Genomic DNA, 19,011 nt, shown 5'->3' on the forward strand with positions numbered 1-19,011 from the left:
GATGGTGTTGACCATAGTATAGGTACAAGACCAATATTTTGTCATTTATTTCAAGTACATCATGATTTTGTTGTGTTCCTTAAGAATGGTCATCACCACCTGAATGCTCCCGTAGTTGCAACCAACTTCTGAATATTTGACATTCACTTTTTAATGTCTTCATTTTCAGATATTTAAAATGGAAATTGTGGCATACTTTCTTCTTTTTTTTTCTTTTTTTTTTTAATTGTTCTAAAACTACGGGGAAAATGGGGTACATTTTTAGACTCTTTTATTATTATTTAATTTTGGGGTAATACATGAAGAACACTCTGCAGACATTCATGCTAATAAAACCTCCCATAGGGAAAAGATAGAATGATTTTAAAGGTAAATACTCCATAGTTGCTACTAGTTGAAAATTCAACTATAATGACAGGGGGCTTGTGCAAATACATATTTTTTTGATATCTGGAATTTTCATGAAAATTTTGTTTTCTGTTGATCAGAGAAACTTTTTTATTTTTATTACAAAAAATGAATGGTACAGAAAAAAGCACAATTGCTTTTTTTTCTGACCCTTCTAACACTCCACAAGAATCCCTTTAGCCAATAGACAATTCCTTCCTGTAATTACTATGTGGCCTCTGGTATTGTATTGACCTTATAATATAGACTTCTTACTAAGACCTCTTTTTAGGTATTTCCTCCTTTTCTGAAATATAATTGTTCAGCTAAGAAGAATCAAGAAAGTAAAGAGACCTAACAAGAAGAGGCTGGAGGAAATGGAATGAAGGAGCATGAGCAGAGCAGGCTCTGCCCAGTGAAGTAACCATCTTTTCAGAACCAGAATGGAACTGACAATAAAAAGAAGAAAATATTGGATTTTATTCCATTTTAATCTACTGGTTAGTACCTAAGTATAGTTTGATGGAAACGCAAAAGAAAATGGTAGAGATGAGCACCTTGAAGCTTGAGGATAAGAGTGGGAATTTTTAATGTACAGAAAGTCAAACCTCTGGGGTTTTCACCTAGATCCTAAATAAAATAGGGTAATTAATAGCACATAAGTACATGTAATGCAGCACCATTGCACTTCAATATGCCCTCATCAAAGCACTTAGCTAAATATTTACAATTAAAAATTTTTGACTATTGAAGTATATTCATTATTAAAAGAGAAAACATCTGAACAAATGCTTTTCAGACAGGAAAGCTAACAACAGTGGCCCCACACTCTGAATGGTCTCACATTATTGCAGTTTATAGGATCCTCATTTTGGGTCAGATCAACAAACTGATGCTCCTAGGGGACATGACTTTGAGGGACTAATGTAAATTACATTGAAGGATGGACATTCCACTTCACTACTGCAAGTGAAATGCAACCAGACTTTCTTTTGCAGTAAAGCACATGTTCATTTTTATTTTGTGACATCAATGTTGAAAGGTTCAGTTTCACAAGAGAAGTTTAGCAACTAAGGAAAAATTTACAACTGTAAATTTAATCACATAAGAATCATAGCAGTCATAGAAGACAGTATTTTGAATTTCTAATATAGGAATACAGATAAAGTCCCATTCCCAAAAGGATAAAAGTACCTAAATCCAGGCTACAGGGAAGCATCAGTCTCTGTCCAAGATCTGTAACAATGAATCCTCTCCTTGAGCTGGTGCCTGAGTAGTCATTAAAAATGCACCATTCTTTTTATTACAGGTAGTTTGGCAGGTAGAACAGTGTTAGGGAACATGGAAAACTGAGTCCCAAGGTTCTCTTCTAGCTTCCTAAAATATGACCATCAAGACCTTCTTGGTTATTCAAAAGGGAATTTGTCTTTGCTGCTATTCTCTCTCCCATAAAATATTAAATTTTGAAAGAACTATTTAATTCACTGAGTTAAACATTAATTGAGAATAGATAAGTGATACTGATTTTATTTCCTGGTAGTCAGGTCACAGATCTACAATGAAAGATATGGAAATTCCAGCTAGCAGACCAAATCTTGTTACCAAAAATATCCACTACCAAAGTATAGTAGTGTAAAAGTAAGTTCATCCTCATGGTCAACCATCAAACACTTTTTTTAATTTCTTGCATTTTATTCTGAGAATCTTCCACATGCCTTTTCTCCTTTAATTTAATTTTTGAGGCATTCCACCCATATTCAAATAACTCTTTTCAGTGTCCTCATTAACTTTTCTCCCATGTAGCCATTTAGCAATAGTCTATTCTCTCCATTTAGTCTAAGTTATACATTTTAAGCCAAGGATATGAGACTTAGAAACTTGGATAGTCTGTTTATCCATTTTTTGCTCCATATCATCATCTATGACCATGACTAATATGCTTGAGGAGACTGGTTAATTTCATAGAGGATAAATATTCAAATAGTTGATTTTCAGCAAGCTGTGTGAAAATCAGCATCATGATAGAAGACCCAAGTCAATGCACATAAAGAAAGAGTAGGTAGAACTGAGCCATGACCCATGGACTTTCACAGTAGAAAGACAGTCAGAATATGGTCTGTAAATAACTGCTCCATTGCCATCTAAAGTTTGACAAAATTGTCAAAAGTAATAGGAGAAGGTGCTGAAGTTATTGTGATCCTCCACCACGTCACAGAAGATATGGGACAGAAAAACATGACACCATTATGGCCTATACTGATTCTGGAGCTCAGAACTACCTCCCTGTTGTATTTAACTCTCTCGCTCTTCAGTTTCCATTGAACTTGCTGTTAGTGGTATCCCATGCACAAAGGGCTTACAAAAGTTTATCTCCTGTTCCACTAGCAGCAATATCAAGCAATGAAATAACAATAATTTATCTTTAGAATGAGCTTCGTAAAAACAATCAATCATCAGAAACCTGGTAGGCAAATTACCTATTAAATATTTTAGGAAATGAACTTAAGTGATCCGACTCCGGTTGTGTGTAAGAATAGTGTCAGTGGTCTCCACAAGAAGCGTGAACCCCAAGCCCTCCTCTTACTTGCTGTGTTTAGGATTCTAGAACTTTGCTGTTCCAAAGTCTGCTAAGCTACATTCCTTGTAGCATCAACTGTTTAGTAGCCTAATTCCGGTGAAATGAGGGATAACACTGCATGCCAACAGTCTTTGGATGAAGGCCCAAAAGCACAGTTCAACACTGTGCCCCCAGAGCGTTTCCAAGTGTTGGAACTGCTCTGGTGCCAGTCGGAGCAGCCTGTGCACCATTCCTCGGTCATGACCCTGCCCAGCACGTACAATACTCAAAAGGGCTAAGGAGCTGCTCTGATTAATCTATTTGCATTGAGGATAAAATACATAGATAAGTTATCAGCTTACCTTTAGCACCTTTACAGGAATCTGTTTTTTACCTCTCTGAAAATTTGCAGTACATACAGGGTAAGCAACTGTGTACTTTTTAATGAAAGATAAAATTAAGCTTGACATGTATAGATTCCTAAGAAAGTCAAGTACATCAGCCCAGAAGGCCAAGTCTTGATGGGAAATTTCAGATCATCTTTGGACTTCCAAGCAGAAAAGCCCTTAATTAGGTGTGCTGAAGTTCTGCGAGGTCATAAAAGAACTCATTTCCCTGCATTTCATCATGGTCTAAGTAAATTTAAGAAATAATCATAATCCATTGATCCATATGGCTTTAAAACTTTCTAAAAAAGTGGCAAGTGAGATAAACATGAACTTTTGACTGCATACTTACTAGTTTGGAAAAAATACATTTTACAAATAAAATACTTGCAAAATGAGATTTTATCTTTTTTTACAAGTTACTGCTTATTAAATCTAGATCTATGAAAGGAAACAATGAAGACTTGTGAAATTTAAACACTAAATGACAATATAAATAATTTTAGTGATAAAAAAATCTACATTTTTCAACATTCAGATAACACAGTGGTAGGTCTGATTTTGTTCCTTACACAGATAGTCGGAAACATGCCATCTGTTCACTTGGGAAATCCTACTGTTAGGCCTGGTATGGACACGTATGAAAACTGGCACTGACCACACAAACTGCGCATTTCAGGATGAGTAAGAGAGAAGAAAATAACAAATAAATTGGATGAGGGAAATAGGAAAATTGCAATTTAAAATGCTTTTGTTATTAGTTGTGATAGACTATACCACAACAGTAGTAATTCTTGAAATTAATCAATAACTATGCCTTGGAACAGGGTTTTCCTCCCAGTACAATTACTCTTAAGCTATCTTTAACAGGAATAACTTTGACTTATTGGTTAATTTCCTTAGCTCAATATAGATTATGGCTTCTCAAACTTCTCTGTGGAATTCTTTTTAACATATTAGCTGAAAGGCAATATGGGAAATTTTATTTAAATATGACAAAGCATAGAATAGTTGAAAATAATTACATGAAATGTTTAATTTTAATTATTTCTCTTATCTCTGTCTTTCTCATGCTTCTGAATATTACACAATATATACAACTTGCTTGGTCTGCAATAAAGCTTCAGTGCCTGGTTCTGTTTCATTTGCCAGATCTGGGCATTTCTAACTTTTCCTTGATTAGCTAAGTCTGTGCTTAAAAATGAAGACATTATTATGTTAGGCAAATTTACGAGTTGAGCTTAGACTGTTTGAACTTAATAACAAGTCTCCCATCTAAATACAGACAAATAAGGAGTGCAGCTTAGAAGGTTGGCCACCTTTTTCTTCCTGTATAATCAATAGAGAGAAAAAGGAACATGTGGCGGGGAGTTGGGGGTAGGGGGGGAATCAAGTGACCCAAAATTGCATGAGTGCCCAAAAATAGGTTTAATGAAGTGCTCTTATGCTTGCCTAAGTTCCTTATTTAGGAAGTAGGAATATAATTCTGTGGTTGCATTTGTACTGCTGAGAACACTTTCCTGTTCCTGCCTTGTCTGTGTTCTGACACCACATCAGAAAAAAGTCCTCGTGTGCTCATTCTCTCCCTTTTTCCTATTCATGCATTTCACCCACATATAACACAAGCATTTTATGGATCTGCATGGTTTCTAGCAAAATTCTTATTGATGGCAGATATGACATATAAAAAAGAAGCCTTAAAATATAGAGATATTAGGTTTTTTAAACCACTAAGGCATAATTTATATAAAGAGCTGCTGGGCAGAAATTGCATTTGGCAAAATAAAGGCCAACCTATTTGTCTACTAAATGTACAAATTACTTCTTCAACCTGCAAAAGCATGATCTATTTTGTACTAAAATATTTCATACATGCTACTAATTTTGTTTCATTTCCATTGGACTAGTCAGCTTCCCACAGGAGAAAAAGATCTAGCTTTCTCCACAAAATACTGGCTGGATATTCTGCGTCATGTGATGAACCCACAATCAGTTCTCCGCTTTTCTCAGAGTGTCTGAGAATGGTTAGGCATCCTCAAATGGTTAGGCATCCTAAACTTCTAATATGAATATATACATTTGTTCACATTCATATATGTGGCATATAACATATAAAATATTTCTCAAAGTATTAAAGGAGTACTATTGAGGTAGAAGAATTGGGCTATCAGAGTTAGAAAAGGTCTAACTGAGACTTCATTGCCCTGACTAAAAAAACAGCTGCATTACTGAACAACACAAAGCTTCTATGCACTGGTGAGGAAGTAGAAGAGTATGAGCAACACACACTGATACAAAAGGCTCAATATTCAGTAGGTGCTACATCTTGCAGAACTCATGGTTTAGAGGAGTATATTTCAACCAATTCTACCTTCAGCTGACTTACAATCAATTGATATTTCTTTGCACCTCATTACAGTACATGAATCCTGCTTTATGCCTCATTTGCAGTTCTGGATGGTTCACCAATGAGATGTGTCTCACCAGTCAAGAACTGCTGGCCTAGAGCAGAGATTTGATTGATTTTTGAAATAATGCACTAAAAACTTCATCTCCTACAAAAGAAATTTCTGTTCTTCACTTTTATCAAAAGTGATCATTTGTCACCTTTAAAAAAATAAAAGTGATTTCAAATACTAAGAAAATATTATCCATGATTAATAATGTAAAGTACTAGAAACAGAAGCTGAACATATACACACTAACAGTGTTCAGGCATCTGCAATTCGTCATCCTCAGGATGACGTATTCAAGACACAAGTTGATTTCCTCAGTGCTCACAGTTTGGAATTAGATCCCTTTTCCTGCAAGTTAGAGAAATTTAAGAAAGGACACGGTTATCCCCAAATTTTCAGCAAAAAGTAAATCCTGCAACAGTTCACTGATGATTACCAACAAAGTAAATGCACCTAACACAGTAATGATTCCAATACACACACAGATAACATTTTCTTCATGAAATACACAGTTATCCTCTTTGAATGAGATCCTTTACACAAATTCTTTTTGGGTGAGCAGGCTGATCATAAAACTCCCTGCTCTGTAAACAAAGTAACAGATACACTGATGTGGAAATCCATGGTAGTTATACATTGCAGAAGTTGGCTCTCATTCACAGTGAATCTGGAAGTTTAATTAATTTTAGAAATTTCTTTTAGTCACTTGGAAAATTTAAAAGATTTAATGCCATATCTCTATTTTCAAGATGACTGATTTGGACCTTAATGGGCCTCCAAACTTGTATTGGGCTTCAAAATGTCCAGGTGATCTGTGATGGAATCAAAGACTAATATACACGTAAACTAAAAGATAGATCACTCTCCAGATAACAGTAAGATTAAGACCAGTCTTTTCATTTTGTGAAACAGAAGCTAAGACAACACATCTATGCACAGGATTGTTTATTAATTTCTCCTGTTCAGTACACTGGATAAAATTTTGAGCCTTCCATATCATGGGGATGAGTTCAAAGAGACTAATTTATCTTCCTTTCTTGTCATTATAAGATTTATGGTCTCCTGGGTTACTCCTATATTCAGCTGATTGGAGTACCAGAAGAATATTTTCCTGATAATCACACACCTCTGGAATTCATTTCCTTTGACAGTGTCATGGAGCCTGGGTTTTATATGCATTAAGGCTGTGTAAATATTTTACTTTGGAAAGATTTCCACTGAATACAGGAGTTCTTTTTTAGTGGAGTAAAGGCAGTATTGGCCATTTGGGAAGAGAACTAGGGTTAATTTAATAATTTGTTGTTGTAACTGTAAGGTTTCATGACATTAAGTGACATACCACAGAATACATTTCTAAATCAATCTCATTTTCAGATAAAAAATGCTTCTGAAAAAATACCTGTACACCACATAGAGAATGAAATTTATCATCCTTGTCTTGAGCAAAATCTTCTGGCTTGGTTGGCATCCCCCGGCTTAACTCCGAAAACAACTGACAGCTTTTGGGAATACCTACCAAAAGGACACATTCTTTCAAGTGCTCCCAATTACTTGAAGGAGGAGCACAGAAGTGCATCAGTTATTACTGCAATGTAGTCTATTATCATCCAAAACAAGTTTGTTGAGAAGTTGACACCCTATTAGCACTGTCCTTAATAGCCAAAGCTCCAGAGTTTGTTCTGAGTTCCATTTACAATTCATTTTGCCCTTTTCCATTGTTTAAGTTACATATCTTCCTCTTTTCCTTTCCACTCTGTTTCTCAGGGTCTTTATAATTGATACTCTAACTTTGGAAAGCATCACTGCATTTAAAAAATTCTGCCGAGTAGATACTAATTTTTTTTCAATTTTACTTTACTTAGAAGTTCAAATTTCTTGTTTCAAATATTGATACATATTTTCTAAATAAAGTAAATTCTTAAGTCATTGTATTTACTTGAGTCATGAGACATGAGAAGCATCCAAAATACACATTGTTTTATAAGAAATGCAAATCCAAATTAAATTTGGTTTCTTTCAAGAATACCTTTTTGTTATGGACCCCTTTAATTAATGGTAGAGGAAGATTAATCATTACATGACCATATTAGGAATAAATTATCTCAGTCTCATGAGAAGGTGGAATTGCTGAACTGTTGTCATTTTTTTTTATATTCAAGAGTTAGGATTGTTGAACTAATCGTGATTCCTCTTCTAGCTTAAAAATTTTTTACAGTTCTAACTGAAGCATAAAGATACAAGTGAAGCAGGTCAACTTTTATCAGCCCAGCACCTCATGCCAGAGTCAAGATTTAATTAAAATTATTCTACCTCTGGAAAAAACAAATTGTTTTGTCCACTGATTTGGAACTTTATAACGTAATGTCTCCCTGAACTTTCCCAGTTTTTACGGAATTATAGAGTAAATCAGATGTTTTTTGTTCTAATCTTCTGTGTTTTGATGGGTATTTTTTTAAAACATTTTAAGTGATCATCAAGAAAGTATCATTTAAAGTCTGGCATTTTTGCAGTCATTACAAATAAAACCTCTTGCAGCTAAAATGCCTTACTTTTGATCATAATATTGCCATGAGAACTTTTGTTCTTGATGTTATCTTTTTACCAAAGAAAATGGGTTTTCTGCTGCAAAGTTCATGGTTTGTTCTAGTACACACTGCACAATAAAAACTTACTTTGGCATATAAACTCTTCCTAGGGGCCACTTTCAGCATAGCACAAGCTGACAAAGCACTGGACTGGAAACTGGCAAAGTTTGTCTGGAGCAACTTAAACTGCAGTTATTCCATGAAGAGGATGCAGTTACTGAGGTCCTTCACATTTCTGGGGAGGCCAGTGCTGCAGAACTGGGCACTTCCTGATGTCCTTCTCTAAAACCACCAGGGCATGATTTCAGAGCACAGTGCAGCACAGTGCAAGAAGTCAGAACCAGTTGCATACATACACAAGCCACTGCATATCATATATAAGTATTACCTTGGATTTTAAAACTCCACTTTGAGAATCACTGACTTCAGGTCACCTACATTTTCTGCTTAACTTGAAATGACATTGTACTGCACTACTTTGCTGGAACAGGTAACTATTCCCTTAAAATGTCTGTGGCTGTCTTCTCTCTGGTTAGTAAAGAATGTTGAGGGATCTATTTTTACTGAAAAGCACAAAATTAAGATTTCTCAAAGCTTGGGAGAGAAGTGTCGAAATACTTCACCATAAAACTGAAAAGCCACATGAGTTGTAAAGTGAGGAAATGAGGTGAGCTACATGAGGGAGAAAGAAAAAGAACTGGGTTAGAGAAGGAAAAAATGTCAGTCTTTAAGTGAAAGAATGTCACGAGTATACTGTGAAAGCACTTCTAATGTCCAGCCAGTGTTTGGAAAGAACTCACACCAGTGAGAAAGAGATGGTGATATACAATGAAAATGAGCTAATAAAATCAATTAATTAATTAATAATCATATAAGGACAGTCCAGAGTAGGCAAAGGAACAAACAAAGATTTGGCTTGAAGAAGGGGCAGAAAAAGAATCAGAATAATCATACTAAAGACAAGGCAGAAAATAAAATAGTATCGCTTAACAAGGTAACCTTTAATTATGAAAATATGGTCACCCTCATCCTATTGCATTAATTTTTAGTTGCTTTTTTTTTCTTAGATCTGACTTAATAAAATAGATTGACAGTTAGTAAAAATTTTAATCTTACCATGTAAAAGATAAATGACAACTAAATTACACTACAGAAGTAATTTCTTTATCTTTTGTGACTTCCAGAGGCACAAAGAGCCAAAGAAAGAATTTGCACCAGTACCAATTATGCATTCTCTATTTTTTTTTTAAATTCAGTCTATATACCTATGGTAAAAAGTATAGAAACAAAAGGCCAGTCTCTGAATTGCTTCCTGCAAATTCCAGAATCACTTTGCTGCCTGAAACAACAAATTTTACTTCACTAAATGTTAGGCATTTCCTTCAGCTGCACTTCACAGATGTATCTTGTTCAACTCTACACACCATTGTTTTTAAATATGAAATTTAAACAAAATCCATTCTTTATACTTCTGAAGAGAGCTTAGCCTCCAAAAAACACAGCACAGCACAACTAAGGATTATAAACACAGGGAGCTCCAACATTCATGTTGAGCAAGGTCAACAAAACTGTACTTCAAGAAGACATGCTCAACTGGTCTCATTAATTTTAAAAAATAATTTAAAAATCTGACCATCCTCAATTTTTTTGTGGTATTGCTTTCACGCAGGGTCAATTTAGCTAAAAGCAAAACTACATTTAATTCTATAAATATTAGCTGTAGTCAGTACTTATCAAAAATATTCAATATTCTAATACAACTGATATCTTTGCTTGCATATTTAGATTATTAATGGTCCTTTAGCACAAAAAGGTATACAGAAACCTCACACTGCAATGGAAGGCAAACTCTACTTCAAAGATATCAAATATCTGCACTGAATATCAAGATTTCCTTAAACTCATTCTGCATAAGATTGGGAAAAGCCAAACAGTAAGTGATAGTTTTCAGTAAGCTGCATGCAACAAATATGAATAATTGAGAAAAAAATCAAGTAATCAGTAACAGTAAGCAACATACAGAGAGAGGAATGTTCCAAAGGAATTACTTTTGAAAAGGCACTTTACAGTAAACTATGAAAATGTAATTCCCTAAAATCAATGTGTGATTAGCTCACTGCAGAGAACAACTGAAGAATCAATGAGTTCAGACTGTCACTCAAAGCTGGAATTAAATCTCTTTGGTTTGTGCTTAATTAAAACACTTTAGTGTTTGAAAAGGAATACAGCAGTTTTAGCCTGTTTATAAAGGCAGGTTAGTTCTCCTGCAGTTACAGAATTTTCCTCTTTCTTGCTTCTCCAAACAGATTGGATTTCTCTAAAACAAAGACCCCGAATTGTACAGATTCTACAACTAGATAAAGACAACTTGAAATAGTAATAAAAGGTATTTCTTTGAATAAAACATAATCAGTTAGGGAAAATAAAAGCGGAGGGAGGGAAGCAATGCAAATCTCAGAAAAACTCTGAAGTCACAATGTGGCTGTACATCCTGAACGTTGTGTTGTCACTATTCATGTGAGGAGGAGATCCATAAAACCAACATTAGGAGACAAACAGAATAATACAAGCAATTTTATTTCTCGGAAGACAGACAGTTCTGCAAAGGTGATGAATTAAAAAAGCTCCACGTCTTTTCCAGACATTAAAACAGAATGGATATGCTACAACTCATTGCAACCTATTAATAGCAGGTAGAAACGTATGATACCCACTATAGGTAGTCTGGACTCCTAATAGAAAATATCATTCAGGAACTGCTTACTGAGACTCTGCATTACAGATTATATCAAACTCCTTACTCATCCTCGTAAGCAGGCATAGCTTAATCTTTGCCAAAGTGTCTAATTACTTCATTAAAATTTCTGCACTGAAGGATTTCTGATTTTCCTGGACCCAAGGTACTTCTTTTCAATAATTAAATACTGCATTTTCTCTGGCTCCCTTCCCATAAATTTCTATTGCTTCCTCTGGCCATAGTTGTAAGTTCCTTTTTATGTCATTCGAGATTGAGACAGCAGATAAACACAACTCCAGTTTCCATCTGAAAACTGGAACAGCCAAGAAATGTTGATCCATACCCTTAACCCTATATGTAGATAAATTAATTAAAAGAGCAGCTCTGTGAAGAAGAAACTAATTTATTTGTTGTAAGCTATTATCTTAAGAATCATGCAAAGCATACACTGAAATGGAAGACAGCACATGAAACAAAAGCAAAACTACTGAGACTAGATTTGAGATTGAATTTTTTTCCTGTATACCTCCAAGGACTGACTATCAAAGTGGTAAGAAATGCTGGAACAGAAGTAGAAAGATGAATATAAAATGTTATTCAGGTGCAGTTATAATCCTGTACAACTTAAATCTTTAGTTAATATGCTAAAAAATACTGTAAAGTACCTCCAAAGCCTTTTGCATCTGGTTCTGGCACCATGGAAAGCCAGCGTGAGCTCTTTGCAGTCATGCATGGAAAAGAATACTAATTCAATTTTAAACTCAACATGAAATATTCTTGTACAAATTATTAGATTTATTCATGAAGTGAAAGAATATAATTATGCTTTTACAACAATTGTGGGGGATTTTTCTACCGTGGTGGCCAACAATATTAAAAAAAATCACATTATTTTCTATGTCTTATGTCTTACATAAAAAATTCTAAAAAATTTAGAGACCCTGTTTTCCTTAATGGATACTTCTGGATATGAACAAATCTGCACATAGTTTTATCAGACTCTTGGATATTAACACCTTTCTTTTAAAAACTGTCTCTAAACAATTATTTTAATATTTCTCACGTTCTTTAAATATGTCAGCAGATTAAAAAAATAGGTAAAAAAGTTAAATTTCCTCTATATTACTTGAGATTGCTTTCAAATATGCTTAGTTTCCACAGCTCCAATGAAGGTTTTTTAACACATCTGGCCTAAAAATCTATCAACTTAGGTACTCAGAAATAGAAAAAATCAAAATTAGAGGCTGCACTACACTGATATGTCACAAGTGCTGGAGAAGAAAAATAGCAATAATCTGGAGAAATTGCCAGTTTTCAGCCTTTCAAAAAGAAATGTAATTGATTGATTCTTTAATGTTACATTGTCATCTTTTAAATTGAAATAAACTACCCTCAGTGCTGTTCTCAGTATCAGTTGTTCGTGATGAAGCAATTAAAAAAGAGTCATTTGAAAAAGATATAACATGAAACAGATGGACACACATTTTCATCTATTTATTTCATGCTGTTCTTTGATGTTTCTAGTCTAGCTTATGCCTGCTTTTTCCTCTCTTATTTTGGTCACTATTTCTCTCTGTTCACCCCCTTACATCCCCAACTGCAGACCCAAAAGACAGAGCCTACACTGCCAGTTCATGCTGTTACTCCTCCCATGAACAGAAGCAAAGGGACACAGGGAGCCACTTGCATGCTACTGCCATTGGGAACACAACAGAATAAAGCCTTTCTATGTGGAAAACATATATACATTTCATAAGGACTGCATGCAGAAATCGTGTATCTTCAGACCCAAGTAACTTCAACACTCTTGTTTACATTTCTTACTCTGAATAAAATGCATTCTCCAAGACCACTGTAGTGTATGGAAACCACCACAGAAATACTCTTTTTTTCTTAGATAAGAGGGTTGATAGAAAATAAACCACAGAATACATATGTAGCTTTGAAAAGAGAAGCCAAGGAAGAGGGAAGGAGAACGTATTTTATTCTTATCTGCTGGCCTGGAAAATAAATACTGCTGTTGTGCAACTCTGCAGCTGCTCACTCTCCATTTGTTGTTTTCATTCTGGGTTCTATGATTTAATCTCATATCCTTACAGTTAATCTGAAAAGGGTTCAGGCAGCTTTATTCGTTAGTCTTGCTTCAAATCATGATCTTACAGATCATCATCTTTACAGATACCAAGAACCAATACTCTTTCTGCGACATGGCTCACCCTCTGATAGATGCAGCAAGAATATATTTATTGTCTCTCTTACATTGAATCTCTTTAAATATATCCTTGAGGAAGTTTTTCTTACACTAATATAATGCATGACAAATATATATTGTAAAATTGAAGTTATCATTTTCAAATTTTGAAAAGTATTTTGGATTCATACAGTACAGATTAGGGAAAATAATAATAAATTTTTTTTAAATTAATAATTAACATCTACCTGAACTACCTAACACCATTTCAGATATCTATTAATAGTTATGTCATCATAACATTCCTTTGGGAAGATGCATGAATTGTTTCCTACTTTAAGAGAGCTAAGTATACAGAAGAAAGTTTTGTGAAGCAACACCTCTGGAACGTCAAAAATATTTACAAATTAAAACACTGAATTGATTATGCAGTGGCTTCACAATACATCTGACAAAGAGCAAGAGAAATTATTATTTTACAAGTCAATCATGGCAACACTACCTAAAGATCAAACAATTCAGGGAAAAATAACAACTTGTAAAAAACCTTTATATCAGCATTAAGGCTCCCTCTTTCCCAGATTTTATTATTAGGATAGCACACATTTTAACCGGACATGATAAGCATTTGCTTTGGCTTGGGCTTTGGAATGAAGAAAACAACCATTTCACAAACTGATTGCCTGCTGCAAAATGCCTGAAAAAAAGATTATGTCTGTTCAAATAATTTTGCTGCTGGAGAGAAAACACAGTGTATTGCGTGATGAGTAGTGTAGGTCTTGAGAACAATAGACTACATGAAAGTCTTTGATGTAACTATAATAAAATAGGACCCTTTTGCATAGTTGAATACTGCAAATCAAAGAACTGCAGCCATAAATCTACCATCTGTACACAGCAGACCTCAGAATGGACCTTCTGAGTCTATGGATTACTTAGAACAACATTTTGCTTTCCTCTGATCCACATCATCTGGCAGTTTGCAGGGAACCTGCCCTTGCGCTGCACCTGCAGCCATGCTCTGCACACAAGGTTAAGTCTGTGAAAACCAGTGCAGGTGGTTACAGCTCAACTGTGCTTAATATAAAACCTCCAGGTGATATACATTATGCTAATTTCACCTCAAACAGTGTCCAATATACCATGATCGGTTACTGAATCATAAGGTGTGCTGCTGCTGCTGCCTTATCCATGGGTTTAGTCTATACAAAGCAGTAAAAGCACTGTAACATAGATTGCAAATATTATGGTAGAGACTTAAAACTAAAAGATGGTAGACTTAAATTAGACATAAAATCAGAAAATGTTAACTGTGAGGGTTTTGAGGCACTGGAACAAGTTGCCGACAGAACCTGTGGATGATCCATCCCTGGAAGTGTTCAAGGCCAGGCTGGATGGGGCTTTTGGCAACCTGGTGTAGTGAAAGGTGTCCCTGCCCAAGACAAGTGGGGTTGATCTATATGATCTTTAATCCCCTTCAATCCAAGTCATTCTATGATTCTATTCCATGAACGAGAAAAAAAAATTAATAATGGACACCTGTTCTGCTGCTGTTAAGCACAACTTGCTCCTTAACATTTAATTATATTTTACTTTTTTTCTGTAATGGATACAATATAAGAAAAACCTCCTTGGAGAATGAGCAATCCAAAATCATCCCAGACTTCCTTAAGGCAATAAATTTCAGAGCAGTCAAAGAAAATCCATATCTGTCTATCTAAACATTCTGTGATCTATCAATTGCAAATGGGACTGTTGCATACATCAAGGGAACAGAATACTAATCTAATGATTGAAAGAATATTATTTTAATGAAGAATAAAACTAGTAAAGAAAACAGGACAAAACTATGATGAGTGCTACTCAAGAATGGAAAAACAAAAAAGTACAACCAGGAAAGATGCAATAAGGAATGAGACAGGAATTACACTGATGATCTTGAGATTCAAGGAGTGAATGACTTGGTTCCAGGTGACCAAGATACATGATAATTGATTTAAAGAACTACTAAGTAGTGATTGCTGCAACATCAAAGGAAGTTGCAAATTTGTTAAAAATCTTTGATAAAAAGGTACATTTTGCCTTTCTATTCAAATTATTATAACCCAAGTATACAAACTTTTAAAATTATTTTTTGTGTTAAAACTAATGTCCTTGGGATGAAAAATAAGACATACTATATAGTTCTCACTTGCTACTTCCATTATAGAGGTTTTGCAAGGTAAACAACAACCACTTCAAAATATTTGAGATGTTTTTGTCTACTTCCCTATTATTTTGGACACTTTGAATGGCCATGTTTTTGTCAAAGAATCACTTCATGCAGACAAAGGGTCTAACCTGCCAGTTAGCTGCCCATTTCTGCACAGAATTAGTTCAACAACAGAAGAAAAAACCTGTCATAATATAGCATTTTTCTGTGCTGGCTTGTTCTATCAGTTGATGTTGAATAAAAAATAAAAAAAAAATAAAAGGAATCAAACCCATAACATGAAGCATTGCAAAAGAAGACAGAAGTCCAGAAGCCTTTAGACAAAGCTATGTATAATTGCTTGACCACAACTGCAACTTTCAAATAGATAAAATGAGTTTTCTTAATCTGATAAACAATAATAAGCAGAACATATATGGATTTATAAATTCTAATATAGAAATGATATCTAAGTATGAGATATATATTCTATGCATTACTTCAGTTGAATATAATAAGATTATGCTTTAAGTCCAGCCAGTAGCCTGGCCCCACGCAGCCAGTTTCTTATTCCCTCCCAGTGGGATGAGGAAGAGAATCTGAAGGAAAGGAGCTGAAAAACTCATGGATTGAGATAAAGATAGTGTAGCAGGGAAAGCAAAAGAGCAACAGCTCTGCACATAAGCAAAGAAAAGAAAGGAATTAATTCACTGCTTCCCAGAGGCAGGAAGGTGTTCAGCCATCTGCAGGAGAGCAGGGCCCCATCACATGCAATGGTTACTTGGGAAGACAAACCCCATCATACCTAAAATGCCCCCTTCCTCCTTCTTCCCCTCACTGTATACCAAGCATGATGTTTATGGAAAATTCCTTTGGTCATTTTGGGTCACCTGTCTTGGCTGTGCCTCCTCCCAGCCCTCCATGCATCCCCAAGTTCCCTGCCAGCGTGGCAGTAGGAAAAGCAGGAAAGGTCTTGGCTCTGCATGAGCTCTGCTCAGTAGTAACAAAAATACCTCTATACTATCAGCCCTGTGTTCAGCACAAATCCAAAACACAGCCTCGTAACAGTCACTGTGAAGAAAATTAACTCTACACCAGCCAAAACCACCAGAAACAGTACATCTTTCCAGTATCATTGATGAGAGCAGCAAGAGCACAACAGCATATAGGCCCATCCCCATCTGCAAGTCTCTCAGAGACATTGATAGTCTCTTCTAAAAACCCATTTGACCAGTAAGATGTTCACTGGGCATCACAGGAATCTTTTCCTTTATGTCCGGGGGAAAAAAAAAAAAGGAAGACAGCTTATATGAGGATCATTAGGGAAGAAAATTATTCATAAGACACTCTATCCCTCTGTAACATGTAATAGATATCATATTCTAAATGCACTCATATATGCATCAGCATTATTATCCAAATAAAAAAGGAAGAGAATAACGATTAAAAAAAAAAATCTGGACTTAAACAATATGTTAAGTAGAAGTGATCACAATCAGCAGAATACTTCTGATTTCAGGCGTAAAGTCTAAATTCTTCCTGTTGGCAAATATTACTTTATACTGTCCACGTTTATCATATAACTCTACTTACAGTAAATGGATCTTGTTTATCTGAATTATTTATGTGTATATCTGTCTCACTCTGTAATTCTGCATGCATAGCATAAATATACTTTCAGATTTAAATTGTTCCTGAGAACAAGAGCAAAAGGATTTTATGATCACATTATTATTACAAGAGAATCAGTCCCTCTCTCCTGCTCCGTAACATCAACTTAGGGTGCCAGCTGTATTTCCCAGAGACCACGCATGTAACTGAGCACATATATGGAATCTTTCAGCTGAAATCAGAGCAAAGACCAGCAAGCAGAATAAGTTAAACAAAAAATTTAGATTAATTACATTCAATTTGTTCCCATACAAGATCAAAATTAGGAAATCAAATATGGTGGAATACAAGAGGTGAGGAAAAAGGAAAATTATTTTAATTATATTAGCTGTAGAAAGGTATTATATCTGTCTAACTTGTTTCAAGCTCACAGAATAAACAATGTAATGAGGTCATAGCTGGGCAGCAGAGGAGGGCTGCCAGATTAAACTGCTCTGGCTGCCAAACTCAGAGGCAACTGAAGGTCTCACTCTCTCATGCACACATGAGGGTATCATTACTGTGGAAACATTTGAGCAAGCTCACTCTCTTCTTTCCTTTCCCACCATATTTAAAGTTCTATTCAGGTCTTGTTTAGGAAGAAATTAAATTTATTCAGTGAAACCATTTTTACTTTGATGTTCCAATAAAATGTAGCTGCAGAGGTTGAGAGCCTTCTTCTGCCTTTTGGTAAAATCATCTCAAGAAAAAGGCAGGGAAGTTCCACCTTCAGCCTCTGGTTAAAGCAGATCTTACTACATCAGTGCCAATAGAGTCACAGTGTCAATCAATTCCAAGTAACACTGATATAAAAAAGTGAAGAAAAAACTTTCATACTAATGACCGCAACTAATAGCAAGAGACTGAAAAACCATGAAAGAGCTCAGGTCATTACACAAAGACTTCACTGTCTTCAATACTATTTGCTGCAAGTACAACCAGATGTTTTAATTCAGTTGTCCACACAGACACCATCTTTTGTTAATCTGCCTTTTCAAGTTATATTTTGGGTTACTAAAATTGTACTATAAAGTTAGTGACCACAAAAGAAATATGGCAGCATTCTTTACAGCTCAATGACTATGATTTGACAAAGTTGCCACCACATGGACAAGGTCTGTCACACTGCAACTGTCCTGTTCCATGTTTTTTTAATAATGAGAAGTAATGAAAAGCACACATTGGCTATGACCATCTGAAACAAACAAAAGACTCCTCAGCTGCTTCTTCAAAATGGCCAATATGTATTTTATAGGCTACAGAATAAAATAAGGTAAAACTTTAAACCAAACATTTTCTTACCTGTCTGATGTGCCACTTGTTACTTGATGCATTACTCCTGAATCATTCTTAATTGAGTCTTGTCTTGTGAGCCCTTGAGATCTGTTTTTGTCCAAAGCTTGTGTGGATATGTCACCTGGGGGTCCTTGGTACTGAGGATGCTCCTGCAGCTTTGCTTTTTTCTCTTGAGGTGCTTCCTCATTCCTCAGAGCTCGAACTCCTTCTTGGTCAGGCTGCTGTGGTGCATGTGATCCACTGTTATAGAACCAGGCTCCTGATTTTGTGAGGATTTCTTGTTGTTTTCGGCACAAGTTACATACCCACATTACCTGTTCAGACATATTTAAATGTAAAATCTGTTAGCTTGTAAACACTGTACACATTTTCATCAAGCACACAGCAGCTGATTTTTGCCATTTCCAAAGGTAGAAAGAATACAGTTTTAATTCTTTCTATTAAAATTACAATAGCCTAGCTATAGTACAATAAAATATGTCTGTACAACCTTGGAGGAAATTGCTTTAGAAAAATTACAAACAAAAATATTTTTAGTCTTTTTTCGTTTTGTTTTTAAAAGTTAAAACTACAGA

At 35.2% G+C, this 19,011-nt stretch overlaps 1 protein-coding gene across 29 annotated transcripts in view; it reads right to left on the reverse strand.

Moving 5' to 3' along the window:
• The window catches only part of RIMS2 (regulating synaptic membrane exocytosis 2), a 448,599-nt gene that overhangs the window by 312,128 nt on the left and 117,460 nt on the right, over positions 1 to 19,011 (reverse strand). For all 29 annotated transcript variants that reach the window (XM_071554038.1, XM_071554007.1, XM_071554005.1 and 26 more), the window contains one exon: positions 18,443 to 18,750. In XM_071554038.1, the coding sequence (XP_071410139.1) occupies positions 18,443 to 18,750 (308 nt within the window). The remainder of the gene's footprint in view (positions 1 to 18,442; positions 18,751 to 19,011) is intronic.

The sequence above is a fragment of the Pithys albifrons genome, chromosome 4 (genome assembly GCF_047495875.1).
Source record: "Pithys albifrons albifrons isolate INPA30051 chromosome 4, PitAlb_v1, whole genome shotgun sequence".
Lineage (NCBI taxonomy): Eukaryota > Metazoa > Chordata > Aves > Passeriformes > Thamnophilidae > Pithys > Pithys albifrons.